The sequence below is a fragment of the Carassius auratus genome, chromosome 11 (assembly GCF_003368295.1).
Source record: "Carassius auratus strain Wakin chromosome 11, ASM336829v1, whole genome shotgun sequence".
Lineage (NCBI taxonomy): Eukaryota > Metazoa > Chordata > Actinopteri > Cypriniformes > Cyprinidae > Carassius > Carassius auratus.
The window spans coordinates 7449193-7469036 of NC_039253.1; the positions used below are offsets into that span (position 1 = coordinate 7449193).

Sequence of the window (19844 nt, forward strand, 5' to 3'; positions counted from 1 at the left end):
CATCTTCTTCACCCCAAACTTTTGAATAGTAGTGTTTGTTAGTGATATGTACATTTTATGCAAATGAAGGAGTTTTGATATCTGTCCCCTCTTTACCTAGAGTTGCCTATGTTCTGCCTTATCAGACCTTTTCTTTTTCCAGAACAGATGATGTCCTCCTCTTAAAAAGGAGGGTGGAGAGGAGGCCTGATTCATGTCGTACACACCACCAGGCTATTATGCATGGAGAATTGATTGCTGAAGCGCCATGGCCGCCGTTGGATCTTGATGGCGCCGCTGAAATGTCACCTTACTGATGTTACAGTGCGGGAGATATTAAAGCCAGCCAGATTCAAAGACTTCCATTTGTTTCTGATCCACTCCCACTGTGTGCTTGAGGAGGACACTGATCATCTGAGTCTATGTTTTCCTTCTGATGGTTGGTCTCTTATCTGCTCAAGACAGTGGACCAGCTTCTGTCGCCGCATTGAACATTTCCAATCGGCCACTTGTATCATTCATGTCTTTAAAGTGGAAATCCACATATAGAGTACTTTTGCTTTCTTGTTTTCTACTTTTGAAGACATAATTAGGATTGCATGTGCATATTTATGCCATCGATGGAATATTTAACTCCCCAGTTGTAAAGTTTGTACTGTGGATGATAAGTTTTAGCCCTGAAGCATTACTTATAGACCTACTTACATTACAATGAAGTTAAAAGCATTCAGATTATAAGTAGAGGATAATAGTTGGGAATTGTATAGCATACTGTTGCGGTGAAAGTATGGTGTGAACATCTTCGTGCATATGTGTAGTGTTTATAGAAATATAGTTCATCATACAGCATTGAAGTTTAACAGAATTTTCAATAAATTTTTGGCAGAATTATTGTCCGGAAAACTTGGTATTACCATGATACATCCATTAGTGTAATTGAAAGATCTTGGTCAGGATTCTCAAACATGGCCTAAGGAGGATGTAAAAGCATTTAAATTAATGCATTTAAAATATAGAATATAACTCTTAAAAATAAAGGTGCTTAAAAGGTTCTTTACAGCGATGCCATAATGTAGATGAACCATTTTTGGTCCCACAAATAACCATTAAGTCAAAAATTCTTTAAAGAACCATCACTTTCTAACCTTTTCTAGTCTGAAGAACCTTCTTTCGCCACAAATAACCATTTGAGAAACAGAAAGTTTCTTAAGCTGTTTATGATCACTAGACTGACTGAAAGAAAACACCAACTGTTTTTAGTCAGAAAGAAACAGCATATTGACCTGCGGCGATGGCGGGCGCTGATGCACACCACATGTGTTTAGGTTGGGAGTTTTACATTTATGATATTAGTCTTCTTAGCACAACATGAAGCAAGAGGAGCCAGCGCGTTACATGGATCAGCACAGCTACCGTGTGATGGGTGTCTGTGTGGGAGGCTAATGTCATGATCTGTCACGCACTTCGTTTCAGGACAATGGAGGCGGCAGCTGCTCGCCTCACCTGCCACATCCCGTACACAGCTGTCTCCAACCGGCATCCAAAAACACATCAAAATCTGCCGCTCTTTATTCTTGGCCTTGTGCCACATTTATTGTTTAGAGAGTGGATTGACACTAACACATGCCAGACTGGAACCTGCATCGCCCACATGAGCACCACAGCACAGCATGTTACAACAGAAATGGTGCAGGATGATGTGTAATAATTAGAAGTTGAATTATATTGAAACGTAAAGAATTAGTTAAAATACGAGTCCTTTAGTAATATTATGAATATTTTAGCTAGAAGTTATGTTTTGAAACTAAAAACGTCTTGATGGATTTGTTTTTTCTTCACAAAATGTTAACTGATGTACTGAAATGGTGTGGATTATTTTTGGATTATTGTGATGTTTTTATCAGATGTTTGAACTCTCATTCTGACGGCACCCATTCACTGCAGATGATCCATTGCTGAGCAAATGATGCAGTGCTGCATTTCTCCAAATCTGTTCTGATGAAGAAACTAACTTATTTAAATCTTGGATGGCCTGAGTGTGAGTAAATTTTAACCAAATTTTAATTTTTTTTTTTTTTTTTTTGAAATATCAGATTATTATTATTGATCTATTTTGAAAACAATTAACATCTATTAACACTTATCAACACCAAGTGTCAAATTTTGAGTGTTTATTCCATACATAGTGCCTGTTTTGCCCGAGCATGTCACACTTTCTCACAAAATATGATGCATTTCATAGCATTTTTGCATTTACAACCACTTGTAAGAAGTCTTGTATTGTCCCTTAATCACCAGAAAAACTGCCATAAAGACATGATTCCTCTCGTCATCTATGTCAGGTTACAACTGTTTATTTAAGTCTAAGCCCATTTTCATACATATGAATGATTCTAAAGAAGATTTTCACTTTTTACACTCCTTTGCAGTTTGTAAATTTTTTTTTTTTTTTTTTTGTCATAAGAACTTTTAACTTTTGCATGTTATAGTCCATTAAAGTTTAATACACATATCATTTGAAAAATCTTTCTTATTTATTATTTTATCTTATTCTTATTTTATGAGAAAATAATATTGTGATGCAAAGTTTTTATTAAAATATTTTTAATTCAGCATCATAATAATATGTAATTTTTCAGCATACATCATTAATTGATGTTGATAATATAGCTCAGATAATTTCGTTTTTATTTAGATTTAGATTTACATTTTTCTCTTCTGTGGATTTCTCCCATATAGCCTTAATCAGGATTTTATTTATGCAGCGATAAACTGAAATAAATATTCCTGGCGATTTATAGATTTGTACTCTTGTGCAATTAGTAGCATGTTCTCCCTGTAGCTGTGGATTATCCCACTCTCTATTGCCCCTAAAAATCAATAGAAAATCATTAAACAGTTAAATAGGTGCTCAAGTAAAAGCTCTGGCATATTCACCACCTCAAGCTGATTGAACCTGAGGGGCCAGGTTTCTGAAGATAAGCTGAGAGGATCGGCCCAGCTGGTGGGCACCACTGTCAGCCGCACGATACTCTAATAATCCTGCCATATTTGTTACACCCTCCTCGAAGCGCCGGCCCCCATAGGGCCCTGCTTCAGGTCTGCATGTCATCAGCATGCTGTGTTTGAAGATAGGCCCTATGTGTTATTATGATCTAATGAAAGCAAAAGGAGAGTGGAACCTTTAAATCCCACCGGGGATATTACCGTCTACAGGCCTCGAACGTATCTCTGTGCACCCAAATGGACTGGAAGCAGCGATTGCATTTGGAATCATGTCTTATGTGTGTGTGAGAAAGGCATATTAAAATATGCATGGGAACAACGTGCAAGTGTGATACCACTTTAATGCAATGCACTTTCTTTTCTGATTTTGTTCGATTAATATGTACTATATGAAATTTGTTTGACTGTACTAAAGCGTAAAAATATCATAATACATTTGCAGATATTTAGGAAACATGCTAAATTCACATACTTGTTACAAGTATGCTAAAGCCAGTTATTCCTCTTCGAAATGTGTGTTCTGTGTCGGAATGTCTGTTTTTGTTTTTGTCTGTGTGATTCCACCCATTGCCAATTTACCTATTTGGATTTCGACACCCCAGGTTGCCAGTTGGTAAAAAACACAGTGTATTGCAGCCATAGAAACAATGAACTGGAGTAAAGCTGGGCTTAGACTACAGGAACTGATTGAAATCTGCCAGAAGAATTTATCATGGATTTATCATGCCAGGGGAAGCACCTTACATGATCTCATGCAGCAGATCAGCAATGACATTTCAACAACTAAAGTTTACATATGTTAGCTAGCATGCTAGCAGCTCTCCACACTCACCTTTCACTCAGGCGATTTCACCCCAGCACTTTTCTTTGTCCTTATGGTTGTGGTACATTTTCAACACATTTTATACAGACAGTTGTGTTATTGAAAAACTTACACAAGCAGTTTATCTTCACTATCCAACAAACAAGTACAGCAGCTTGTTTTGGGGTCGTGCATTGGCTATTCTTCCGTGCATTGTGGAAGAACGGATGAAATTGTGATCAATCTGATTTAAAATCCTAAATATCAAACATGTTTGGTATGATTTTGTGTGCGAGCAGACTAGGAGGTTCAAGATTCGATCTGTAAAAGCCTCAAATTACCGGATAATCCTGTGCCGATCATCAGAACCGATTCTCAGATTCTCAAGAAGGGAAAACAGGAGATAAATTGGCCTAAAACTCCTGTGGTGCAGCTTAAGAGATCACAGATTCTACCAGATCCAAAAACATTGGCATCCATTTAAAAAGTTCTGTGATGGCATATTAAAATGTAGATAAATTAACTAATCAGCTTACTTGTAAAGGCCAGGACACCAAGCACTGGTCAATGACCATGAGCGAGTGTCTGTCGTGATAGTTTTTTTGGTGTGTTCAACACGTCGTTTCTTGTTGGACTTAATTCGACAGCAGGCCAACATGTTGAATCGGTGTCAGGGCAATCTGCGGAAGTGAAGAAGTCAGATTTGATGTTCAGTTTAGTAAACAAGTCAGTGCTTGATAATTAAAGAGAAAGTGATGAAAACGAGCAAGTAAATGAGGCAGCACAAACAGAAGACTGTTTTAACATTATGTGATCTTTCCCAAGCATTCCAATATGCAACTATTTTCATAGCAACATGAGCAACTTAACATGATGAAAGTTTTCAACACAACTGATAGGATATTCAAAATGATAAGCAAACACTGCTTTGTTAGGTTTAGCATATCTGTGTATCTCTCATATAGCCTTGTTTTAATTCTCCTTTTGAATGACGAATATATACTATTATACGCATATACGCTAATATAGGCAGTTAATTTCTCTCATGCAGGCACAGAATGCACGTGTTAGTTTGCAGTCGGTTGTATTCTGAGTGGTGTGTTCAAGGCAAGCACAACTTTTGTACTTGTTTATACGTATACTTGTTTACTTGTACTTAACACACATTTCAGTTCAAACAACTTGTAAAAGTGCATGTAGCATCCGATGACCACTTTAATAAAAGAAATGGACTCAAAGCTCTTGACAATAAATGCTGTAATAGCAATAAATTACAATAAATGTTGTTTTTTAAGATGACACCATCTGGATTGTCCACTATGATCACTGTACTGCAAATTAAATCACCAGTTCCCATACAGTCACTTAGCTTTGAAAGAAATACGGAAAATATAGCAGTTAGAAGTGCTTATTAAGTTAAGCATGAAAAAATGTAACAAAAAATATATATACCATATTAAAGAAATATTTTAATTCATCTTACAGCATTTGAGAACTTGAATGACTCAGCAAATAAAACTTGAGATTGGGCTATATTGATCTGGGCCACCAAGTAACCACCCTAGCAACCATCCAGAACACCCTACCAACCATTTAGAACGTATATAGCAGCATTATGGTGGCAATAAAAGCAGAAGCGAGCATGCTATCTGATGCAGATGTCACAACGGGTCCGTAACCCCAATAAATGAGGCCTTCTTGTACATGCTCACCCCCTCCAGAAAAAAGTAATTAAAAAAGAAGCAAAAAAGAAAGTGTTTATTTTCATGTTTACACCATTTCATATTCACAGGGCCGGTAACAGGATTACCCAGTGACAAACAAGAATTTGTGGAATTCCCTGACTTCCTGCATCTGTTGGTTGCCTTCTTTAAAGGAAGGAAAAATCCTCAGTATTAAAGAATCCCCAGTGGTAACATTCCAGAAGCCCCTCAGGTCTGAGAGGGAACCTCTGTGCAGTGTTAGATAAAGCTGCAGTCTGCAGAGGGTCTGGCAGTGGCACGGCTGCATGCGGTGGAGGGTGACAGATAATAATGTATGTAGTTAAACTGCAGTTTGGCTCCTGCATTAGTCAGACAGTCACAACACAGATGAGTATATCAGATCACTAAATCAGAAGGAAATAAAGAGTGAGAGTCAGAAAGAGCTGTGTTTGCTGCCAAAACCAGATGAAAGTTTCTGTACACTTGTTCACGTCCAATGCTATCTCATGACCAATTGGTACATATTTTATGAGGTAGCTAATTTGTACAAATTAATACGACCTTACTTGTATGATTTTGTATGATTTGTCTAGACCCCAGTGATGGGTAGGTTTAGGGGCCGGGTTAGGTGTTGGTCATTCTAAAAAATTCAACCAAATTTGATTTTCCAACTTGTAAAACATGTACACTACTGGATATTAGCACTGTGTTCATCACTATTGACCACAACATTCTTTTGCATAGACTAGAAAACTTGTTGGCATTAATGGAAGTGCATTAGCATGGTTTAAATCATACTTAAATGATGGCCATCAATTCGTAGCAGTGAATGAAGAGGTACATATCGATCACAAGTGCAGTATGGAGTACCTCAAGGCTCAGTACCAGGGCCATTACTCTTCACGCTTTACATGTTAACCTTGGGAGATATCATCAGGAAACACGGTGTTAACTTTCACTGTTATGCTGATGATACTCAGGCTCTATATTTCTTCATGGCCCAGCGAAACATACCAGTTTAAAAAACTAACAGAATGCATAGTCGATATAAAAAACTGGATATCAAGTAATTTCTTACTGCTAAATTTTGAAAAAAACAGATGTGTTAATTATAGAACCTAAAAACTCTGCATGTAATAACCTAGAACACTGTGTAAGACTTGATGGCTGCTCTGTCAGTTCTTCATCATCAGTTAGGAACCTGGGTGTGCTATTTGATAGCAATCTTTTCTTAGAAAGCCACTTTCTAGCATTTGTAAAACTGCATTTTTCCATCTAAAAATATATCTTAATTACGACCTATGCTCTCAATGTCAAATGCAGAAATGTTAACCCATGCCTTTATGACCTCAAGGTTAGATTATTGCAATGCTTTATTGGGTGGTTGTTCTGCACGCTTAATAAACAAACTCCAGCTAGTCCAAAATTCAGTAGCTAGAGCTCTTACTAGAACCAGGAAGTATGACCATATTAGTCTGGTTCTGTCAGAAATGCACTGGCTCCCTATTAAACATCATATAGATTTTAAAATCTTGCTTATTACTTATAAAACCCTGAATGGTTTAGCACCTTAGTATTTGAATGAGCTCTTGTGTTATATTATAGTCCTCCACGTCCGCTCCATTCTCAAAACTCTGGCAATTTGATAATACCTAGAATACCAAAATCAACTGCAGGAGGCAGATCCTTTTCCTATTTGGCCCCAAAAGTCTGGAATAACCTACCTAACATTGTTCGGGAGGCAGACACACTCTTGCAGTTTAAATCTTGATTAAAGACCCATCTCTTTAACCTGTCTTACACATGACACACTAATAAGCTTCTAATATCCAAATCCATTTAGGCTACATTAATTAAGTAAACTGGAACCGGGAACACTTCCCATAACACACAATATACTTGCTACATCATTAGAAGAATGGCATGTACACTAAAATTAGTCTGTTTCTCTCATATTCCAAGGTCGCCATACTGTAGCCACCAGATCCAGTCTGTGTCCAGATCAGAGGGTCACTGCAGTCACCCGGATCCAGTACGTATCCAGACCAGATGGTGGATCAGCACCTAGAAAGGACCTCTACATCCCTGAAACACAGCGGAGACCAGGACAACTAGAGCCCCAGATACAGATCCCCTGTAAAGACCTTGTCTCAGAGGAGCACCAGGACAAGACCACAGGAAACAGATGATTCTTCTGCACAATCTGACTTTGCTGCAGCCTGGATTTGAACGACTGGTTTCGTCTGGTCAGAGGAGAACTGGCCCCCCAACTGAGCCTGGTTTCTCCCAAGGTTTCTTCTCCATTCTGTCACCGACGGAGTTTCGGTTCCTTGCCGCTGTCGCCTCTGGCTTGCTTAGTTGGGGTCACTTCATCTTGATTGCAAATGATTGCACAAATAATATTTCAACTGAACTAAACTGAATGATGACATCACTGAATTCAATAATGAACTGAATTTAACTCATTTTGCATTTAAAGTAATTTTGCATTACTGACACTGTTTTCCTAATTAATGTTGTTCATTTGCTTTGACACAATCTTTTTTGTTTAAAGCACTATATAAATAAAGTTGACTTGACTTGACTTGATGTACGATTTAGCACAAATCATATGAATTTGTATGTATAAAGGCATACAAATTCATACGAATTAGCCACCTCGTAAAATATGTATGAATTGCCGTGAGATCAGGCTGTCACGTCCCCGTTATACAGTTGTTCTGTGCAGGCTTTCTGCTGTAGATCTGCTTTACATCACTGCTTTTAAGTTCTATTTTTGTGGGACATGAGGCCTCCGAGAGGGCCTTTACTTTGTGATACCCAAGTTTCTGAGCCATAAACTTTAAACATGGAGTGCCTGCAGTCACTAATGTTATCCCTTAAAACTTATCTTTGATTATTAAAATTACATATTTAAAAAAAAAAAAAATCCCCATGAAAGTGATGTCTTAAAATGGCTTAAATGTTTCTCTATACCAATGATTCCCGAACCTGTCCTGGAGGACCCCCTGCCTTGCACATTTTTTATGTCTTCCTAATCAGACACACCCAATTTAGTTCTTGCAGTCTCTACTAACGAGCTGATGAGTCGAATCAGGTGTGTTAAATAAGGGAAACAAACAAAAGGTGCAGGCAGAGGGACCTCCAGGACAGATTTGGGAAGCACCCCTCTATACCATTAACTCATTCAGTATATGTGGAGTCTCTTATTAAAGAGATAGTTCACCCAAAAATGAAAAGTCTGTCATTAATAACTCACCCTTGTGTCATCTAAAAACCATATACCGTACACAAATTAAGATATTTTTGATGAAATCCGAGAGCTCTCTGACCCACCATAGACAGCAACGAAACTACCAAGTTAAAGACCCGGAAAGGTAGTAAAGACATCATTAAAATAGTCTATGTGACATGTGACATGGTTCAACTGTAGTTTTATGAAACTTCTCTTCTGTGTCAGTCTTCGACAATCTTTCATGATAGAACCAGTCCAGACACTTGGTGTGGATTCCTCTGCTTGCAAAGCTGCAAAGCTTGCTGGCTCCTTAGTGTGGGGCTTAACACTGAAAAAAAAAAAAAAAAAAAACCTTGCTCCAAATAGAAATCTATCCCAGTGGATGAAAAGCCCAGTCCCACAAGTCGACTGGATTGGTTAAATGTCTGTGATGTAGAAAATGGTTTGACTTTAAGCATATGTTACCTGTGCTGGCAAAATTAATCAGAATGTGCACAGGCTAATTTTGAGCTACAGACAAAAAAAGTGTCAATAAATGTCGATAACAGCTCAGAATTACATTTTAGTCTGGGACTATTCTTCAGCCTCGTCTATGAAGCCAGGGGAATCTGTTATGCCTTAAGTGAATGTGATGGGGAAAAACATCTGATGTATAACATTATATTAGATCTGTGTGCATTACAATAGGTCTTAATTTATAGGCCATCTGTCTCATTAATATTAACCTAACAATAAAAGAAAGTTTGCTGCTCTTAAATTGAACTGCTTTTGTAGTTTTAATAATCAATGTATATTTAATGAACACACTGAAGTGATTTTTATACTTGATTGTTTGCTTTTCATGCGTTTGTTGCTATAGGTGTAAAGTGAACAACAACAAAAAAATTCTTAGATTTGTTCTATACTGTTGCTGTTTTTTGCACCTATTCTTATTTTGAATATAGAAAGATAAAATAAAAATGACTGTATTGTGATTATTATTATAGTAATTAATAATAAGAAAGGAGGTGGAGGAAATGATGCAGTGTTGCTAGGTGATTTTGCTTTGGATCCTTCAGAAAACTAGATTTTTCTCAGAAATTTCATTTTTTGTCCGATTCCAACCAATTATACATCATTTTGAAGGTCTTTCAATGGAGAATGTGAAAATAAAAATAGCTCATTTTGCCAGCACCGGTCACGTTTTATTAAAAACACCAGGTAGACCTAAAAAAAAAAAGAGATGTCTTAATTAGTTTTTTTTTCCATATCATCTAGGTCATATGTATTTATTTAGGCTTTAAAACGATTTTCCTAAGAAACAGGCAAGAATGAGCCGGGTGTCCTCTATGATTCCTCTGATAACAAAGCACTTGAATACGACAAACTTGATTTAGGTTGATTTAGGTTTTATTTATTTGAAAGATTTCTCTTCTGTATAACAAGGCTTCATTTCTTTGGTTAAAAAAAAACAGTGCTAAATACTGTCAAATTGTGAAATATTATTACAATTTAAAATAACTGTTTCATATGTGAATATTGTATATGTTAAAACATAATTGATTCCTAAAATATAAAGCTGAACGTTCAGCATCATTACCCCAGTCTTCAGTGTCACATGATTTTTAAGAAATCAGTCTAATATGCTGATTTGCTGCTCAAGAAACATTTTATATTATTATTATGAATAGAAATTATTATTATAAAAGTATTATCAGTGTTGAATACAGTTTATTTTTTTTGGAAACAATTATATATTTGATGATCAGAATTTTTTTTATTACAATTTAAGTAAAAATATTTTTCAGTATTATTAACGCCTATACTTTGACTTTTGATTAATTTCATGTGTCCTTGCTCGGTAGAAATATTACTCCATAATATTGAGTCGACTCTTGTATGATAAACCTGGAACTAGTTATAAATTACATCATTTACATAGAGAGGTCTTGACTATAAAATCAGAGAAAGGTAAAATGATCATGTACATTAAATGATGATAATTTTGGCACAATATATCTGTTTCCAGGGCAAACAAATAAACTCAACAACAGCACACACAACTCTGATAGCCCCCATTTACAAAGCGACGGAAAAAACAGCATCGAGTCCAAACTCAGGGATGTTCTCTTTTGTCTTGAGAGTGTGTCAGTGCATCTTAACCAGCATGAGCGGCTGCCAGCAGCGGGTATGTTGAGGATTGTGCACAGATGGTTGAGCGGGCGACTTCACATCATCTGTGTTTCCAAGCCAAATCCCTCAGTCTTACCAGGGTTACCTGCTTTACAAACAACTTTAATCGCCATTCTGTATTTACAACACGGGCATACTATAAGCTTCTAGGGTAAAGAGTTGGGGAAATAATTAAATAAAGAGAAAATAAGCTATGTAGGGTGAGCTCAGTTGATCCCAGCTGCATATGCTGGCTATCACAGCTGCCTGCTGGATTTACACACAGACACGCAACAAACAGGCCGCTGATGTGTGCATCATCCACTGCTGCAGACAGTGCATTCTGGACCAATGCATTAAATATCAGGGTCTCAATGACACAGAGTATGAGAATGGAAACTCTACATGTTTTTTGTGTAACCGCTCGAGACTTGTACTTTGTTGAGTCTTTAGGGTGCAGTATTTTAGATAATGTTGCAAGCGAGAATTCATTTGAAAACAAAAACTTTCATCTTCGTGTCCTTCATCTCATTAAAATAAACAAATTAATTAATTCAATATCCTTTGAAATTATTGGAAATTTGCCTCCAGTGTCGACATTTCTGTTGCTCAAAGATGATGACACTGAATGCTGTTTTCAGACCCATCAATAAAGCCAGTTATAAATACTATGCTTGGAACTGCAATTCAGTGGTCTACACCGTCCTCTAGTGGCCGAAGAGCTGCATTGCAATATTATTATTATATATCTACCAATAAAAGACAGTTAAAATACAAAAATACAAAATAATAATAATAATTATAATAAATAAAATGTAAAACAATATATATATATATATATATACTAATGACAAAACAAATAAATTACTAGACAGGGGTATTAAATAAAACACATTACATTCAAAGGAAAAGATTAAACAGATTACAAATTTCAGCTATTTTTAAAATCCTATTACCTGAGTTAGAAATTGTCCCAAAGTAATGCTGTATTTCAGCAAGCAAAACAAAAGCAAAACAGTGGCTTCTGATATGTGAAATACAATTTTGTTTACAAGATAAGGAGATTAAGTACAATTAGCATTTCTTTTTTATTAACAAACCCAAACAAAACATTTCCTATAGTAAAGAAAAATCTTCATCATGTTCTCAATAACAAATAAGTAGAGGTTTTCTACCACAACTGAGGGTATTGGCAGTGCCAACATAATCGTTAGCATTTTCCCCAAAATATCTGCCCTAAAACCTTACACATTAACGTTGTTCCATTTTAAAAACAACTTTACTTTTAATCTAAACATAAATTAATTAATTAACACAAGTGAAACTATTGAAACGTCTACATTACTTTATGTGGCTCTAAAAGCCATTTGTAGCTGTATACAATTATAGAATGTTTACTTATATATTCACGCGCGCGCGCGCACACACACACACACAGACACACACACAAATAGTAGCCGGATAAAATGGTAATTTTAGAAGAACATTTTATATGGCACTTACAGACTTTTGCATCTATCTATCTATCTATCTATCTATCTATCTATCTATCTATCTATCTATCTATATATATATATATATATATATATATATATATATATATATATATATATATATATACAGAAACTAAATCTGTAGTGTATATTATGCATTTAAGGATATTTTCTGGATCTTCTTTCATCTCTGTGATGACTATGTATAATAAACATTTTTTTTCAATTATTCTATTTTAACCATAGTACAAAGTACAGGATTACACATAGGAATATAATAAATTAAATCACCTCCATTAAATACTCGAAAAACTAAAATAAAGACTCTTATTTTGCTTGGCAGTTCCCCAGAAGTAACCAGACCCGGAAACGACTTTTATACTAAATGTGTCGCGTGTGAGTGGCGCCTCAGACTCAGACTCCCAAGGCCTCAGACTCGCAGTCATGGCTGGTAAAAGAGCTCTAGTGATCCTGGCGAAGGGCGCGGAGGAGATGGAGACGGTGATCCCGGTGGATGTCATGCGCAGAGCGGGGGTCTGTACCGTTACAGCACTCTTCCACTGAGCTGTGGAGATTCATGCTAATGCAGTGCTGCTGTGTGCAAGTCTGTGGGCAACTAGTGTGTGTGGAGCACAAATGCTTCTGAATTCATGCGTTTGTGTTTGTGAAGTGAATGCAGTGATCAGAGCTTGTTGAATGTGCAGCGGTCAGTATATGCTCGTACTGCTGCCAGACTCTGAGCTGTAAATGCCAACTGGAGTCAACTTGTCTCGGACATTACATAATCAGAGATTTTATACGTAGTTTTTTTGAGAGAACTTTATAATTTTATTTAAGAATGATGCATTAAATTGATCAAAAGTGACAACAAATAAATTTTATAATATTGCAAAAGATTTCTTAAATGTTATGATTTCTGAAGGATTATGTGACACTGAAGACTGGAGTAATGATGCCTTAGTTTCTGCCTTACCATACAAATAAGTGACTTAAAAACAACATGTGGAGTAATTATGATATACCCGTAAAAAGTGAAAAAGGAAATATACAACTAATCTGTTATAAATGGAGAAGGAAAGAAACATTTTAAATTATTAAATTATATTCAAACTATTGCAGTATGTGGGGGTTGAATAATTTGAATTGCAATTTTATATATGTATATATAAACACACACACATACACAGAGAGAGATGGATAACTTCCAAATTTATGCATTGTTTAAAATTTACAAATATACTGATTGAGAGAAGGGAAACACACACACACACACACACACACACACACACACACATATATATATACTCTCACACACAAAGCAGATATTCTAATTGAATTGATGTTTTCCCTCTCTCCCATAGATTGCTGTTACAGTGGCAGGTCTGGCGGGTAAAGAGCCGGTGCAGTGCAGCCGTGATGTCATGATATGTCCAGACTCAAGCCTAGAGGACGCCCGCAAACAGGTTTGACTTTAACCGGCTCCTCATAAGTTCAAGTGGACTAGAACTAATTTGTGCTGAATAAAGTTAAGGCTGAAGGTGAAGGAAGTGCTGTCTCTATCCACTGGCCAAATAGTGCATTGCCAATAAAACTTGAAACTACACTTCTATAAATGTTAAATTTATCACATCCAAAACCTGAATACCAACATATGCACATCAGCTATAGTAACGAAACATACTTGATTGTCAAACATGATAAAAACACCCCTCGTTGCAACTTAACGCAGATGAATGTCATTTTTCTGGCAGGGTCCGTATGATGTGGTACTTCTGCCTGGAGGTTTGCTTGGAGCTCAAAACCTTTCTGAGGTACGACTTTGCTTTAATAATGTGTGTTTTACAGTTGAACCGATTCCATTGGAGTGAGAGCCATGAGCTTCTTGCATAACATCCCTCGAAATAAATAGAAAACATATTTGCGTCATCTGCTGAGGTTAGAATTGTGTTCGTATTGTGAAATGCAAACATTGCATAATTATGTAAATTGAAGAGGTGTTGTGCCAGTGTGACAGTGATTTCAGTAATGAAATGTTGTGTGTGTGTGTGTGTGTGTTGTAGTCTCCCGCTGTGAAAGAGGTGTTGAAGGACCAGGAGGGCAGGAAGGGTCTGATCGCTGCAATCTGTGCAGGTAATCTTCATACCGTGACCTCTGTGCACACATTAACCTTTCCCTGGAAAAACAGCATTTATTTCAACTCTTTCAGCGCTGCTCCATTAGGCAAAATGTCAGCAATAGAAGCCATATATTACCTTTTTCCTCTATTATGAATTTCCCAGAGGGCCTTTGTCCCCGTTTGTACACCTGAACCGTCTGGATAATTTCTGGAAGAATCTTTGTGGCATGTCAATATGATGCTCAATGGATTATAATTATGACTGTAAAACTACAAATCTGAAATACAAATTATGAGGATAATGAGTTGTAATAATTGCCAGTATTAGACACGTCCATCTTCATTTGTGGGCGTTTTGAACGCAGAGATATGTGTGCTATCAGCTTTTCCTTTCAAGGGCTCGTGAAGGACGTAGTGAATGAGGGCAGTGAGCCTGTGTGGCTGTAGAGAGCAGAGGAGAGCGGAAGGCGTCCCAGAAAACGGCAGATGTCCCCATAGGGATCTCTAATGAACAGGAAATGGCTTCTTTTAGTGCCGTGGAGTACCTTCTAAACCGAGTCTGTGTCCGTAGAGTCAGAATGCACGATCAGATTGTCAAAAATAAATTAGCATCCGTAATTTCTTGGGTAATTACACTGGCAAACTCGAAATCCTTATCCATGTCTAATTAGCTTTGCATTTGCATACACTGGTGTAGTCCTAAATGTTGACCGTCTGAACTTCTAGTGGCTTTTTAACATCAGTGAAAAACACTCATGGCATTAAGGGTAATTCTAGTTAACTAAAACCATAAAAAAATGAGAGGATTATTAAAATTTTTCATGCTCTCTCTATATATGTGTAATTAGTGCTGTCAAAATGATTAATCACGATTAGAGGAGTCATATGATGCGATTTCAAGTATTCCTTTCTCTTTGGAGTCTTACAAGCTGTTTGTGAATCAAAAAGATCCCTAAAGTTGCAAACCCAAAGAGATCTTCTTCATCAAAGTTAAGACTGGTCCACGCCCTCCTAAAACGACTCGTTTAAACACGCCCCCACATGTCTATGTCACGATGTGGGAAGATTTGCATAACAATGTCACCACTGCCATGTTGTGAAGACACTGTGTGTTTTGTTTGCGAAAGCGAAACTACTTTGTTTGGTCTTCCAAAAGAGGACAAGACTAGAAATCAGTGGTTACAACATTGTTCCAGAACAGTTCGACCCAAATATTCAGATGTGTTCAGCGCATTTTTGGGAGAGTAGACTACAATGCCATGTGTTCTGACTCGCAGCCTTTAAGTGTTTTCATATTTAAAGAATTTGACACTGATGATTCAAACACAAGTTTTGAGCAGTGTAGATTACCACTTGTTGTTTGTCTTTTTCTTTTTTACCTTAAACCACAAACACATTTCATTACACCAAATATAATGTTCTTCAAAATAATGTTCTTTTTAGCAGCATCATATGACCCCTTTAATCACATCCAAAATAAGTTTTTGTTTACTATATAAAATATGTATGTGTACTGTGTAAATTTATTATTTGTATATAAATACAAACATATGCATGTATATATTTAAGAAAAATGTGTCAAGTTTGTATATTAAATATAAATACATGTAAATATGTTCAATTATATACTGTACGTATGTGTAGTTATATATATATATACACACACATTATAAATAAACAATACACACACACAAACACACACATAATACATAAATACATAAATCTATATACATAAATAAATATGTATGTATGTATGTATGTATGTATATATATATATATATATATATATATATATATATATATATATATATATATATATATATATATATATACATACATACATACATATTTATTTATGTATATAGATTTATGTATTTATATTTAATATACAAACTTGACACATTTTTTTAATATATATACATGCATATGTTTGTATTTATATACAAATAATAAATATACACAGTACACATACATATTTTATATATATATATATATATATGTATATATATATGTATATATATATATATATATATATATATATATATATATATATATATATATATATATATATATATATATACACACAAACATGTATTTTAAATGCAATTTAATTGTTTTTACAGAACCACTATATACAAACCTTTTTTTATAAACCTTGTAAAATAAACCTTGTTTTATTTTTAGCTAGTTGCTATTTTAATTTAATAATTTATAAAAATTAAGTATACATAAAATAATAATAATAACATTACAAAAACACTTAACAAAATTGATACAACTTTAAAAATTAAAATAACAAAAATATAAAATAAAAACTAATTTAAAATATTAATAAAAACTATAATAGTACTATAATAGTTTATCACTGATGGCGTCTGCTGATCAGGTGTAAATAAAATTTTCTAGAATAGAAATGTCTCCTTTTTCTAATGCCACCTGCCAATGACTACAGGAATAAAAGAACCATGGTTTTGAAGGATTGTGATCTATCCATAGGCTAGTGGCTATAAATAATAATAACAACAACAATAATAATATCACCCCCCCCCCACCCTTTTGTATATTATTTATTTATTATCTTTTACTTCCTGTTTCAATAGAAAATACATAGACACAGGGATGAGAATTGTTAATCAACTTGAAATTTAAAGGCATATTACTTAGATTATATGTCACTGTTAAATGTTCTGGAACAAAAGACTGTGGCTGGGGAATAAAGGCCCTTTATACTTGCCTTTGTTTTATTTCCTTTTGTGGACTGAGCTTTACACAAGCTCTGCCCGTAACAGTAGATGCAAGGATGAGATCGGTCAGTAAACGTCCTGCCAGAGAAAGTGTAATCACTAGACCACACTGGGCGTCTGCCAGGGTGCACAATCAATAGTTAAGAGCTCTCTTTTCATTAATGTTCAGATGAACTCACTGCACAGCCAGGGCACTGCCAATGATAATGCAGCAAAACCAGGTTATTTTTAGATCCCTATTTTTACTTTCTTCCGTTCCTTTCCTTCTTCCAATGCAGATTGCTGAATTAGATAGAAATTGTATACCTGGTTTATTTTTGATAACAGTATATTGATGTCTGGCTGATAGTGATATTTATTCATATCCGATATGATTTACACCACATAAATCACTTTACCCCTTCCAGGCACTGGCGCTGAATCATACACACGTTTGACTTCAGCTTTATATAAAAAATAACTAAGTTTGCTCATTTCTCATTTGCTCATTCTGAAGAAAATGTGATTGGGGTTTTACACACCATACAGGTTTGATCAAGTCCTTTACTCAAGTGTAGTGATGCTTTGCTTTGTAAACAGCACAAATAAGAATCACAGGATTTTTTTTTTTTTTTTTCACATTTTCTGCTTTTATAAGGTGAAATAATCGTCTAACTTAAGGTAATTTTCTGATCTGTTGCAGGCCCGACTGCACTCTTGGCACACGGTATCGCATATGGCAGCACAGTTACCACCCATCCAGGTGCCAAGGACAAGATGATGGCCGGTGGTAATGTCTCTTCATATACCTAGTGTTTTTCTCACAAGCCTATAATGTCAGTGATAGAAACCTCCATATTTAAGAGGCATGTCTTGGAAAAGAACACGAAATAAACATCCAGCAGAGGGTTCATAATAGCCATGTTTATGGACACCTTTTGTTTCATTTGGAACTAAATCATCCCGATGGATGAATCCGAATTTAGTGTTTAAATGAACGCTTAATAAAATTCAGGTTGATGTGCGTGTTTATACTGTATGGCACACGCTCAAATCAGATATAGGGCCAGTTTTACTAACAGCCTGCCCTAACACAAACCATCTTTTTCCATTAAAATAGTACTGTCAAGATATACTAAAGAATGCGCAGTTATGAATGATTGCTGTAAAGGTGTTATTCTTGCACGTGAATTTATTGAATATGCATTTGTAGAAGTTTCCCTGTCAGACGCAAAATTTATGGGAGGGGAGCATTAAAATAAATCATGCAACTAGATCAGCTAGTTGCATGATTGCATGCAACAGACCAAAAAAGCATGTCTTAAACTATTTTGCACTTGAAATGGCTGCAATTTTTTTGCTAGTGTTAGAAGGGAGAGGATTTTTTTCACACATAATTTATTTGGAATGCAAGAAGAACACAAAAATATTATTTGCCAAGCTATCTTATTTTAATTTGCTTTAGGAAATAAAATACGACTTGGAACCCTCATCTAGGAGTCACACAATACCAGATCTATCAAAACTCCTTGCAATTCAAGCATTTTTTTTTGCCTCCGGTTCTTTTCAATGTATTGTGGCTTCTTTATTTCCTAATTATTTACTTGTGACCGCTCTAATTTGTGCTGCACTTGGCATATTGTGCTGGGTCCATATGAAAATGAGATTTTATGTCTGTGTTCTTTAATTTGATCATTGTTAGTAAATCGCCTGTAGAAAAGTCCACCCCCATCAGTGCAGTTTTGCAATTACCCTGTTTTTAGTAAAACTGGCCTTTAATCTTTGGAGTTTCCCCCTATTTCAAAATGCACATACTGTACTATCTTTAGCCGCATGAATTATTTTTGTTCTTCCCCCAGACCATTATAAATATTCAGAGGCTCGTGTTCAGAAGGATAGTAACGTGATCACCAGCAGAGGGCCAGGAACCAGCTTTGAGTTTGCCTTGACTATAGTGGAAGAGCTCATGGGTGCAGAGGTTGCTGCCCAAGTCAAAGCCCCCCTCATCCTGAAAGACTGATCATCAAACTGTGAAGATCTCACATTTACAATTGTACTGCTATGCTGAAAAAGAAGACAATATAATCTAAAAGGGAGTTGAATTTAATTGGTTTAGAGGTTTCCTGGCATGTTATTTTTTTGTTTTGTTTTTTTATGTGTAGGAATATGACTATTTAATTAAGTTACTTATTTGAAGAAAGTTGCTGCAAACTGGCAGTCGAAAATCTAAATTGCTTTTTATGGCTTTCTGTGAGGTCTGGTTCTCTTGCTCTGCACTTAATCACTTCTGAATCAGAATAAAGTCATGGTGCACTAAACTCCCAATGTCTCTTAATAACTTAAGCATTTAACATGAACTGATCGAGAATTTTGATGGCATGAACAGAAAGGAAAAGGAGTATTATAATTAATAATAATAATAATTTTAAGTCAACATTTAATTAGTAACTCTTTAACGCACAGCGTTTTTTAATTTGTGCCAAACAAACTTATAGTAGGCTAACGTACATTCAATTGTTTCAACACGCACAGAACAATAAGAACCATAGGATATTAGACATATCATAAATACTAATACAACGAAAAAAAATGTTTTGCTTTTTTTTTTTTTTTTTTTTTTTTTTTTTTTTGGCTTT

General features: G+C 35.6%; 1 protein-coding gene across 1 annotated transcript; it reads left to right on the plus strand.

The window, feature by feature from the left end:
- The first annotated feature begins 12733 nt into the window (after positions 1-12733).
- LOC113110895 (protein/nucleic acid deglycase DJ-1) lies at positions 12734-19526 on the plus strand. Its single transcript, XM_026275169.1, has 6 exons — positions 12734-12903; positions 13731-13832; positions 14121-14180; positions 14430-14499; positions 17912-17998; positions 19068-19526. Exons 1-6 carry the CDS (start codon positions 12814-12816, stop codon positions 19226-19228), a joined length of 570 nt encoding a protein of 189 aa, XP_026130954.1. The 5' UTR covers positions 12734-12813; the 3' UTR covers positions 19229-19526.
- Positions 19527-19844: the final 318 nt, after the last annotated feature.